General features: G+C 34.0%; 1 protein-coding gene across 1 annotated transcript; it reads left to right on the top strand.

The window, feature by feature from the left end:
* Positions 1-6,018: 6,018 nt before the first annotated feature.
* Positions 6,019-10,025, top strand: LOC107813592 (triacylglycerol lipase OBL1-like). The gene is made up of 5 exons (XM_016638871.2): positions 6,019-6,641; positions 7,709-7,944; positions 8,050-8,083; positions 8,375-9,159; positions 9,600-10,025. Exons 1-5 carry the CDS (start codon positions 6,227-6,229, stop codon positions 9,855-9,857), a joined length of 1,728 nt encoding a protein of 575 aa, XP_016494357.2. The 5' UTR covers positions 6,019-6,226; the 3' UTR covers positions 9,858-10,025.
* Positions 10,026-13,684: the final 3,659 nt, after the last annotated feature.

The following is a 13,684-nucleotide window of genomic DNA, read 5'->3' as shown; positions in this document are numbered from 1 at the left end:
TCCAATTTAATGAGATTTTTTTAGACATATAAATGATAAAATAACTGAACCTTAATACTTTTTCCAAGGACTCTTAGTACAAATCATGAGCAACTAAGATTTAGATTTTTACAAACTGAATTGAAATAAACACAACATTGGTTTCAAATAAATATGAATCACTGAACACTGATCTTATGGGGTCGTGACAAGGAATTAAGGGTTGGGTTAAAAGATGGTTGGATTTTATCGGGTTGGACAGGTTAATTATACATAATCAAGGTTAAAAGAAATGTAGGGTCAAGTAAAGAAGAACCAGTAATATAAAGACACGCAAATGTGGGGTTGAAAAATTAATTCTTATTATTTAAAAATTAAAAAATGAAACTGTTAATCGACAATGACATAAATAGGCCAAAGGTATAACGTTAGTGACATAAATATGCCAAAAGTATAACGTTAGTGGCATGAATAGAGCGATAACAGATGGCATAGATAGGCCATTTATGTTAGTTGAGTGACATTTTTAGGCCTTTTCCGTTTATTTTTTGATCTTACTAATTTATTACTACTTCCTGCTTTCATATATTAATAGTCTCTCGTTTTAATTAGAATTTTTTTTATTATTCTCTCTCGTTCTTATAAAACCTCAAGTACTCTAAAAAAACTAATCTCAAAGCGTGACAAGTAAAATAAATTGGAAGGGCTATTAAATTTCTTTCAAATATGGTGCGCGAAATTTTTAAAAACAAATACTAGTATAGACTAAAATACTAATTAAACTTTGAAGAATTGCATGCCGACGTAATAAATGGTTCTAATCTATCAGCAAATACGAGGAATTGAGCTAGATCCAAAAGTCAAGCAATAAATTGGAACTTACCTTACATAAAACACATTCGCCACACGGTATCCTCTCGTTGGAGCATGTCATTAGCTTGAAACCACGTTTCCACAATTATTTGTTGTGATATGATATTTCCCCTGCCATCGATTAAGTAACAAGAGACCATTTAACAAACTTAATTAAGCGGTTGATAATAACTTCTACATTGTCTTTACTTAATCATAGTACCAATCAAATCAAATGTCGTAACTTTGAGATTTAGGAGGAAAATAGTGTTTCTTTATCTTATTTTACATGTCATTTTTTATTTAAGTATACGCCAATATTCTTAATTTGGTCTTTAGCATTTAATATCTTCATAATTTTTTGTCATTTTAGCAAGTTTACTTTAGGTTAACTGTTTGGTCTTTAAGTTTTGGTATGAGCCGAGAATCTTTCGGAAACAGTTTGTTTACTTTCACAAGGTAGAGATAATGTCTGCATACACAAAATCTTCTTCAGACCCTACTTGTGAAATTATACTTAGATTGTTATTGTTGTCGCAGAAACTATAAATAAATTTTAGACTAGAAAAACTTTCTTGCCTTTTGTCAAATTATATATACGAGGCCAAAGTGGAATGACATACATATTGCTAGTGATTGGGACATAATAATGGCAGTTGTTTGTTGAAATTAATAAGATATCCTGAGAAATATGGAATCATTAGATATTGAGAGAGATGGTCAATTGCGTTAATTTGGACAATGTATGGCCCCATCGAACAAGCATCACCGAAACGCGCATTGACAAATGTAATAGCAAGCACAGGAGCTGGTGGCATGTATTGAAACAAATCCAAATATTATTATTTTACGCCCTAAAAACAAATTAAGGTTGGTAGATGAATTATATGTGCCGATATATAACAAAGTAGAGAAAGCAAGACAGACGTCCCATGCATGTACTTAATGGAAGGCCACAAATTAAGAAGCTGTCTTTGATTATGAAAAAGTAGAGACCACCCACCATATACTTCTGCACTCTATTTGCAGTGACAAACAGAGAAGGAAAAAAGACAGCATTCTCACTTTTATATATATATATATATATATATATATATATATATATATATTTCTGGTATTCGGATTATTCGTCATTCAACTTATTTTTGCCCCATGTTAAATATGAACAGATCAAATAATAATCCATTTTTTGCTTATTCCGTTTTAATCGGTTCATATTCGATCCGACCCATCCATTGGCGAGCACTAATATTGTAATATTTACCACAGTTAAACTTTATGTGGAACATTGAAGCATGAACATATGAAGTTTTTCAAAAGAATTAGGGACTAGTAATACTATGTTAGCGCATTACTTAGTAGTGGGTGTGACAGGGGGTTTGACGAGGACCAATGGGTTTGATTGACGGTGGAGATTGTCCTTTTGATTGACTCAGCAATTTTATGCTGCCCACGTATTTCGCTTTAGGAGGTCTTTAAGCTTAGACCATCCATTTCAATAGCAGTGCTTAATTAACTGTAAAATACAATAAGCTTCTTAATTCAATTGCTTCTCTTCAAAGCCATTAATTTTGTTATATGTCGATGAATTAGGATCTTGCGCTCCAACCTATCTCCTATTTATGATAAGTCAAGAACAGATGGCATCGTATTTAGAACAATAATAACTTATCCCCAAAGATATTAGAAGAATAATACCACTTCTATAATCATTTAACAAACATGGGGTTGGTCTATTGAATCCCAGTTTGTTGGGAAAAAAATCTGTCCCCACCCCCACCCCCACCCCCCACCAATTTTTTGTGTGTTTTTGTTACATTCTTATATTGTTTTGTATGATTCATTGTCTCCGGTGCATATGGCTAATATATTATAGTTATTCTCTTCTTGTTTTGTTTTCCACAATTATTCACTTCTTGTTACAAACTTATAATCATGTGTCGTGTGCTGCGGTAGAAATTCAAAAATAGCCAGATTTATAAGTGGTCATTCAAAAATAGTCACAATTTCAAAAGTAATCGAAATTTAGCCATTTTCATGTAAAGATAAATCTGAGCGAAAAAACTGTTCAAAATCTGAAAAAATACTCCAGTATAATATACCGGTCCAGCATAGTATACTGGAACTTTCCGCGTGTTGGAACTCTAGCATAATATGCCGGAAGCTCATACACAGGTGCACTGATCTCTAGTATATTATGCTGGAATTTTCCGTATTGCAGTAAAATAATGCCTATTTTTTAATAACTTTGCAAACACTGGCTATTTTTAAATGACCAGTCAGAAAACTGGCTAGCTCGTGCTATTTTTAGGTGTGTTGTGCATAGGAATGCAAACTAGAAACCAAGACTTTAGAGACAGCCCAGAACTCTCAAGTCCAACTATAGAACTCGTTTCTGCTCCAACTGAATATGGGCTGGGCCTAATCTCCAGATGCTATATAACATGTGGCCCAAACTAGCATGTTATTATTTGGGATTTATTTTTTTGAATAGTATTTGGGAAATGGAATCTTTGGGAAAAGGAAAAAGTGGTTTGCCTTTGGGAACTCGCAATCATGAAGCAGCCAATATTGGGATGTTTGAAACAAACTTTGCGGCTCTGTTTTACGCTTTTGACACTTTTTACAGTTTTCATAGCCTTAATTCTTTGCCATGCTAGCTGATGAAATCGCTTAAACCCATACGCTTCAATTTACTTCTCACGATTAACTAAGAGAACCCACCCATCATTTCACCTTAGACCTTGGACTTTGCTTTTTCAACTTCATAATACTCATCATGCTTAATATTTTACTTAAACGTTATGTATCATTTTTAGTTTCCTTTAATAAAATTATAGGTTTTTATATAAATTTATAATCGTACTGATAATTAGGATATATTTTTTATTTTATGAAAATAAACTGAAAAAATATCGAACCGTACCGAATAAATTTACGTATGAAAAATATATTTATATATTGATTTAAAAATAATAAAGTATTAGATTTTTTCTTGGGCCTTAGAATTATGAAAAAGATTACAAGTTAACAAGTAATTAAATTCAAAAGGGATTTTTTCCTAACTATACCATATATGAAACCTTATTACCCTAATTGTGCATAGTTTGTTAATTACCCGCCCAGTCCACACTTTAACTACAACTTATATACCATTCGACTATTAGGCATTAAAATGACAGAATATTCCCTAAAAACGCGCTAAAATTAAGGAGAGAATCTTAGTGTGTTTGATTCTACATTAAATTCATTTTTTAAAAAGGAAAAGGGGATTTCTCATCTGCGTATTTTTCTCCAGAACTACAATTCAAATTCCCGAGAAAAAAAAACGAACAATTCAAATTTTCGGGCTTCAACAACTCAAAGTTGAAAAAAACTGTTCTTTCCATATATTTTTCACCATTGATAGCCATTAAAAAGCTTGAAAGCTTTGAATTCATATTTGGGTTTCAAAAATCATTATTTGTTTGGATTAGGTGTTGTTGTAAATAATTCGGAATATGTTTAGGAGTTTATATCTCAATTTTGAGGGGTTTTGGTGAAGATTAGACTTGGTTTTGACTGAATTTCAGATTGAAACTCGAAGAAGAAGAAGAAGACATATTTCCAGAAATTGTAGATAAATTGTAGAATTGTAGATAAATTGTATAAATTGTAGATAAATTGTAGATTGGGAAGACTAAAACTTCTACAAATCTTCTACAATTATGTCGAAAATGCCAATTATGCTATAATTGAAATGAGAATTGGGATATTAAAATTCAATGTATTTTTCTACAAAAAATCTACAAAGAAACTACAAATCAGTTTACGTATGTATAAAGCAGTATGATTTTGAAGGGTATCTACAAAATTACTACATTTATAGTACAATTACAATACAATCTATGTTGAAAAAAATATGTTGACTACAAAATTTTTTCTTTATCTACAAAATTTCTACAAATAAACTACAAATCAATTTTTTCAGGATTGACGAAGAACAAAACAGCAAAAGATGCAGAAGATGGGCCACCAGAGTTGCTCTTTATTCATGGTGGTCATACAAGTAAAATTTCTAACTACTCATGGAACCCATGTGAAGACTGGGTCGTCGCTAGTGTTGCTGAAGACAATATACTACAAATCTGGCAGATGGAGGAAAACATCTACCACGATGAAGATGATATACTCAATGGGTCTCATCTCTGTATTTTTTTAGAAGAAGAAGGAATGGAGAAGAGAAAGAAATGGGAGGGGGAAAACGAATATGGTCAGATCTTAGGAATTAAGGGGAGGGAGAAACGTAGGATATATGGATACCTTTAATTAAGGAGTAAAAATTGCCCATTAATTAGACCCTTAATTAAGTATGGTATATGATTGGTAATTTGGTATACGGGTTTGTAATTAAATCAAACCTTAAACATTGAGGGAAATAAGGTTTCCTATATGGTATAGATAGGTAAAAATCCCAATATAAAATCCTAATTCCCAAACTTATTATGCAACTTCTACTGAAATAAATTATTTCCAGCATACACTAGCAAGACACAAAGTATTGTAATGATTATGAGTAGCAAACTATAATGTATTGATTTAGATTTATCGTTTTGAATATTTAATCTTCTATAGATTTTATTCTTGAGTCCCAACTTAGTTAATATCTCTCATCTCATACTCTGTGATTTATATTTTCTATATTTGCTTAGTTTCTTTTATGCTGCTGTAGAATAGTTGATGGATTTATACTCTGGCCATCTTTTATATTTTCTTAATTTATCACCATTTAAACAATGGAAATGTTTAGAGAGTTTTGCTAAGTCTATATATGTTATTGCATTTCATTTCTACTAGTGACTTTTACATGACATTTTAAAAAATACCGAAAAGTAACCGAACCGTACTGATACCGAAGAAAAAATGACATGGCTGGACGGTTTCGAAAGTTTAATTTTGATTATACATAGTAGAATCGAAAAATTAATATGGTACAAATTTTATAAATATAACTAGTCAAACCAAACCATTGACACCCCTAGCGTCACGTTACCCCCGGTGTGGGTCAAGTTGTAATTGTGGGTATGTCAGCCCAAAAAAAGTTTAATAGCCCAAATTTTGAAAGATTCTATTTGGATAAATTTATGGCCCACAATCTAGGATGGACAAACATTTTAGATAGGAATTTTCACAGCTATGACGGTTGACAATGACGATAGTGTCTGGTACTCCATTTCCTGACGTATCAACATTCGTTCCCATGCTTTGGTACACGTGACACCTGACTTTATCCTTTCTCAAAACTTGATATAAATTCATTCAAACTTATCATTAAATGTTTCCGAGCCATTCATTAATTAATCTTTTAAGGTAGTGCAAAATTCCAATAAGTTGCTTCACTAAGGTTATTACAGAAATGGCCAGTACTAAAATTGATGACAAAGTCAGAATTCCTGGTCCTGGGAATTCAAGGTTCTTAATTGTGAGCCACAAAAATGGAGGAATTTGGGACCTCGTACGCTTCGGCGTATGGGGCAACAAAGAAAGCGGTGATAAATTTCTTCAATATTCGGCCGGCGGTGGAGGAGTCCTTGAGGAACATTTAGTGCGTGCCGATGATAGTGGCGGAAGCGGCGGTGGTGGACCTGGTGGTGACAGCGGTGGCGAGGTGCCTGATCATAGATGGGTAATATTTGTGTCCATTATAGTGAGGAAATTAATCGCCATTTTCGGTAAACCAATGGAGTGGACTGGCTATCTCCTGGAGTTCTTCCTCAACCTTTTCTCTCTCAATGGCAATTTTCTTGGCCTTGCCTACAATATCTTGCATGGTAATACCAACAGTTTCTTACTTTTTTAAAGCTTTTATATATATGTGCACATTCATGTATGCATGTATATTTTGTATTATTATACTCGGCACGGTTTTGGTTGTATGAGTTATTTGGGAATTAAGGATGTTGATTCATGAGTTATATATCAGTCACATGTTCCATAAGGTGCTGATTTTGCTCTGGATGATTTAAAAGTAGCTCTTTTGTTCCGCATTTTGGAAAGGCATTCTTATAAAAGTGATATTCTTGCCATTTGGAAGATGCTCATGATTGATTTGAATATTTGCTTTCGAAATTAAGGAACAAAAGTCTATTTCCTGTAACAATCTGCCGTTATTTCAATGCTTCCATATTTCCCCCCCTGCTATGCACTACCCTCTAGCTACCATCACTTGACACTTCAGCTACTAAATGATGATTGAAAGTGAGGTAAAACTGAGGGCAGACTTATCTTTAAGTTAAATTTTTTCCAACAGAATATGTGAGAGCAGTTTCATCCGTTCTCCAGCCGAGGGTCTATCGGAAATAGTCTCTATGCTCTTCCAGGGTAGGGGTAAGGCTGCGTACATCTTACCCTCCCCAGACCCCACTTGTGGGAAATTATTATTGTTGTTGTTGTTGTAAAATACCTGAGAGCAGTTCTAAAAAGTGAAAAACGTGGGTCTCATGATTTTTCTGAGTTTGTTAATCTAGATCAGAGTTTTCCTTTCAAGAAAGTGAACGACTATTTTGAACTAACATAAAGTTTGAGTAATTTAGTACGGCAAGGATTTAGCCAAAAATTGCTTCTCTGAAAATTTCTGTCATTTGCATGGAAAATGATTATGAATTGTCTGTATATGAGCATGGTGAGTATCATAGAAATGTTCATTTCACATCAAAATGCATAGATGTTTCTTCATTTGCATTACTGAATATGATGATATGCCTACTGAGTGCTGACTCAAAACATTGTGTGGTGCTTCCAGTATTGGGAAGATGAATTGTGTCCATTTCCATTAAGATCGTGAGTTTTATATCTTCAATAATTATCGATTCATGAATGAAATGTTTCATGGAAACAGGTAAGGTAGTGATGCCACATAGAGGCTCTGAAACGTTTATAAGTGCTATTGGGCATCTAGATGGGCGAATAAACCTATACAAGAGCGAGACATTGACCAAGGAAATTGGAGAACCTGATTTCTGGCAGAAAATAGGAATAGGACACCGAGCCCTTATGGACCTCTGTATGATGGCTTCAAAGTTGGCTTACGAGAATGAAAAGGTCGTCCGGAATGTTGTAAATCTTCACTGGAAGGTTATGTTATGATTCGATTTTTCCTTTTCTTTTCATTTTGATTGTTCTTTTACTCTAACTGATGGGCTGCAATAAGCTTAATACTTTCACTGCTTTCCATAACAGATGCATTTTGTGGATTTCTACAATTGCTGGAATGGTGAGAATTCTACCTTTAGCTTGCCTTTCAGTCATATAAACTTACACATCCTCTTCCAGGGGGTACTTAATCGATTACGACTGGCAAGTTGCCAGCTTTCAAGGGGAAAATAAAATTGCATTGCAAACTCGCCTTCCTTCCCTTTTATTTGTGCATCACTGTCAGTGATTTATTTTCTACATATATGGAAGCAAATTTTGACTCCTTTCCTTCATCTTTGTTGTCAATAGTTATGGCATTTTCTGATTTGCTGGACTATTTGCTTTTGTTCCTCTGTACTTTCTGAAACAGATTTCGAGAAAGAGATGTCCACCCAGGTTTTTATGTTATGCGATAAGCCAAAAGATGCAAACTTGATATTAGTTAGCTTCAGGGGCACAGAGCCATTTGATGCTGATGACTGGATCACTGATTTTGACTACTCTTGGTACGAGATTCCAAAACTGGGGAAAGTACACATGGGATTCTTGGAGGCCTTAGGTTTAGGGAACAGAACAAATGCCTCCACATTTCATGAACAACTGTTCGTGAATAATCTAAAGTTCGCCAATTTAGAAAATGTTGATGCAACTATTCCTCCTTCAGAAAGTTCTGAATCTTCTACCTCATTCAGTGATTCTGATGCACACACTGGGTCAGATCAGTCCTCTGACTCAGAACGGCCTACTGATACTGGCAAAAAGAAGTTTAGGCTAGATATTCCAGAAAGGACTGCATACTATGTTGTTAGAAGTAAACTGAAAAGGCTACTCAAAGAGCACACGAATGCAAAGTTTGTTGTTACGGGCCATAGCTTGGGAGGAGCATTATCTATTTTATTCCCGGCAGTCCTAGTACTGCATGAAGAGGTGGATGTCATGGAACGATTATTGGGAATATACACATATGGGCAGCCAAGGGTCGGGAATAGGCAGTTAGGAAGGTTTATGGAAGCCCATTTGGAACATCCAGTCCCGAAGTACTTCAGGGTTGTTTATTGCAATGATCTTGTTCCAAGATTACCTTATGATGATAAAACATTCCTTTATAAACACTTTGGGATTTGCCAGTACTACAACAGCTTATACATTGAGCAGGTAACACTTCAATGCCCTATTCTTCCTGCATTTATCTTTTCTCAATTTTGCTCTTCAAAGCTTTGCTGTCCTTTTAGAAATGTCAATAGGCATGCAATGTTGCAGATACTAAGTAAATAAAAGTGTGTTCTCTCTAATAACTTAAGCTTTTAGTCATTGGTCACACACTTCGACATGGTAACAGAGCAGACAGAGGTCTCACCGCCTCCCATTATAAAAAATGAATTTTCCGGGGCGTGTTGAAGAGACTAAGTAAACAAAATGTGTTTTCTCTAACAACTTAAGCTTCAACATGCAACACAGTTTCCTCTAATATGCATTCAGGCTTCTCAGATGATGCAAGTTTCCTATAATATGCATTCAACTTTATTAATCATAGTGTTAATTGTGAAGATGAATGTGTGTGCTGTGTATTGATATCTTTTCCTTGTTATGTATAGAACGTCAATGAGGAACCAAACCCGAACTATTTTGGGATGAGATTTCTGGTACCACTGTATCTGAATGCTGGTTGGGAGTTAATCAGAAGCTTTACAATGGGTTACATGTTTGGATCCGAGTATGAAGAATGTTGGGAATCAGTGATGCTTCGTGCGCTAGGACTTTTTCTTCCTGGTATATCTGCCCACAGCCCAGTTGATTATGTGAACTCTATCAGACTTGGAAAGGCGAGAAGTACACAGATGTCATCCTTTTAGAAAGCTTTTTGTCACAAATAGTGGTTTTATAGCTGGACAATATCATGCATTTCTTATGAGGCTTATGCAGTATGTGTCCTGTTTGATTTTTGAAGGTTTGGTTTTAGTGTTTATGTATTGACAATAAACTTATTTCAGTTGTTTTATAAGAGATGGATTTGCATAAAAGATATTGTTCCTCTGATAATCGTATTAAACTAGTTGTGTCTTCAGTGAGGCGAATAGATATAAGATTGTTAGATGGTGTACATACTAATAATTTGGTTACATTGCAAAACTGTAAAAAGATTTTTGCTATGCTATTTTGTCTATGTTGATTATATTCCTTGAACTGTGAATATGAAACTAGAAAGTAACACTCTACATATTTCACTCAAGCATTCCAAGGGTGTCCAATTTGACATACGTAGACCTTTTTTGGTTTCCTTACTAGAATACTCATTCCACTTTTCTTTTTCACCCGAGACAAAAAAATATTCACTATATTTAAAATGGGTATAATTCATAAGAACAAAATATAATCTCGAAAAGAGTAAATTGCACGTGTACAAAATTTATTAGATGTACAAATTTAGGCATAAGCAGAAAAGGTTGATATAAATTAGTACCTTTTTATATTAAAAAAATGTAATTTACTATAGAATACAAAGAAGAAGCAATTACTACTACTAGGAACAATCAACGGATGAGGTTGTTTTTCTCTTAATCAAAAATTTTGGGTTCGAGCCCTTGGTATGGAAAAATTGTTGGTAGGGAAGCTTCCCTGAATGGGGCTCTATGCAGTACAAATCCGAATATAGTCGGGCTCCAATGCGGATACGGGACACTGGGTGGAAAACCAAAAAAGAATTGTAAAAATAGCATGGACTAATCAGTTTTCGGATTGGTAATTGAAAAATAGCCAGCATTTGCAAAGTCATTGAAAAATAGCCACTATTTTGCTGCAAGTTCAAGCATAATATACTGGAGATTGGAGTACCTGTGTATGAACTTCCAGCATATTATGTTGGACCATTATTTTATGCTGGAATATTTTTTGGACTTTGAACAATGTTTTTGTTCAAATTTATCTTTACATAAAAAGTGGCTAAATTTCGATTACTTTTGAAATTGTGGCTATTTTTAAATTACCACTTATACATCTCGCTATTTTTGAATTTCACCCAAAAGAACTACTACTATACGTGGATCCTCAATGACCCAGTAACCCATGTGGGAGATCTGCGAAAGATTGCGTATAGGTATTCGTAACACGCAGCAGAAGACAATAACAATCCTAGGTAGATCTTTTTGTGTTTAAAATTTATTTACATGTCAAAGATCGGATCTAAGACGTACCTGGTGAAGAGAGTCTTGTTTCAAAATTTCTTCGATAGTGCGAAGACTCTATGCGTATCCACACCGAGACCGATCCTTTGCTATCAACTCTTTGATCAATGAAACCCGCGAACAAATTGAACGAAAAACTAGTGCTGAAATTTTTCTCGAAAATCTCAACTCAAATTAGAAGAACAAGAAACACTTTTCTTGTAATTGTATTTTCTCTCTTGGCTTGGTATGACACTCTCACTTTCACAAAGTATTTTTTCTTCTCAAGAATTAATGATGGCAAATTTTGTTCCATCACCCTTTATATAGCATCACCTATAAACCCTTTTCCTATTTGGTTGAGGTAATGATTTATTTGGGGTAAAGTTTATTCCAAAAATAAACTTCATGGAATTTTATGAAAAATTAGAAAATCACGTAACTAATGAAAACGTGACTGCCGAGTCCTTCACGTAATTCCTCCAACTCAAAGTTGGATTCTCTTATTTATGAACTTTTCATATATAAGGAAAATATTAATTCCATTCCAAATGGGTTTGAATTTGCCGAACGTCCTTTTTAGGACTTTACACGTAAAGTTATCCAATTCACAATTGGATTCTAACTCATAAACCTTTTAAATTAATATTATATATTATATATATATATACTCTTATATAAATAAATATTAATTAAATATATCAAATATATATATTTTAACCAAGAGATTTATTTAATTTTCTATTCCAAATAAAAAACTTCAATTTGTTCACAATATTAATTATATTCTCTGTGCTAGCAAAGAATATAATAATATTTCATTTGGACTAATAACTAAATGTATTTGACTAATTAAATTCCTTAATTTAATTACCAAATAATAAAATAATTAATCCTCTAGCAAAGATCAGAACACTCGTTAGTGTGCGACCCCATAAGTTCAATACTAAACCGGTAGTAAATTGACCACATCAATATACTAATCAAGGGTGACGTCTAGCAACACTCCTTAACGACCGGATAACATGAAGTATACAATTTACTCTCAAGAACCAGTAGAAGAATAATGTAGTAATTCCTTCTGTACTTATAGCTCTAGGTCACCCTAGGATATGGTTCAACTGTCAAATCCAAATAGGTGACCAACTATGTGTTCATGTCAAATATAATCGACCATTGAATGACCTAAGAAACTCATTTCGTCTTTCATTCAATTGCCCTGGCCAAGGTCTTAGTTTGGTCGTTTATAATTCATGACAACATGGAGCTTAAACTCATTACCAAGAGTTGACAGATTCCATCTTGATCAATCACTAATTCTACAAGTATTTAATCATACCCAATATCCTTTCAACTATCGCCCTAGGGCCATAGATGTCTAGTATCAAAGCACAAGAAATAACTTGTCAATTGCTATGACGATCTCAGGTCAAAGGAAATTTTTACATCACATTCTTCAAGAAAATATCCTATTGACAGTTTATGGTAATTCTAACTATTAGGAATTATCCAATGATACAGTTCAATGATCATATCTCTATATGCATAATCTATCTATGTGGTTTAGTTAATGAGATCAACTAATCTTTATCCCATAAAGACGATCACATAAATATTGATCTAACCGGATTACTAATGTCCAAATTAATAATCGTACGATCAAGAACAAATTTAGATTAAATTATAAGAAACTTTACTCTCATTATCATGATCTCCATCATGATGACAAGTCTCAAAATTTTAATCAAGGACCTTATCAAGTTAATCAAACAATTAAAAATAACTATGATAAAAGAATATCAAATGCCATATATTTTTATATCAAATAACGTTCACAAAAATATGTTCAAATCATCAAATATGATATTGGATCTAGGGCATATCTACTATATACCTAACAATCTCCCACTTGCACTAGAGCCAATCGCTCTTGTACTTCATCCCAATTTTCACTTGTGCTTGTCAAACTCCTTTGCACCAAGAGCTTTAGTGAATGGGTATGGAGCATTTTCCTTCCCATCAACCTTTTGAATCTAGATGTCTCCACGTCCAATGATTTCTCTTATCAAGTGAACCCTTGGCAGAACGTGTTTGGATTTTTGGTGTGATTTTGGTTCTTCTGCTTGAGCATTGTCTCCAGTATTGTCACATAACAGTAGAATCGCACCTTCTATTGAAGGAACCACACCAAGTTCAGTTTAGAACTTTTCCATCCATACAGCTTCCTTAGCAGCTTCACTAGCTGCTATATATTCTGCTTCAGTCACTGAATCAACTATTGTAGCTTGTTTGGAACTTTTCCAACTCACTGCACCTCCATTTAAGGTAAATACATAACCAGAAATAGATTTGCTATCATCTTTATCTGAAAAGAAACTTGCATAACTTTAATCTTCAAGTTTCAACTCAGAATATCCATAATGAGGAATTGGTCTTTAGTCGTTCTTAAGTACTTAAGAATGGTCTTCACCACCTTCCAATGTTCCTCACCAGGATTTTCATGATATCGGCTAGTCACT

This window comes from Nicotiana tabacum, chromosome 6 (genome assembly GCF_000715075.1).
Source record: "Nicotiana tabacum cultivar K326 chromosome 6, ASM71507v2, whole genome shotgun sequence".
Lineage (NCBI taxonomy): Eukaryota > Viridiplantae > Streptophyta > Magnoliopsida > Solanales > Solanaceae > Nicotiana > Nicotiana tabacum.
This window is presented reverse-complemented; position numbering and strand designations above follow the sequence as displayed.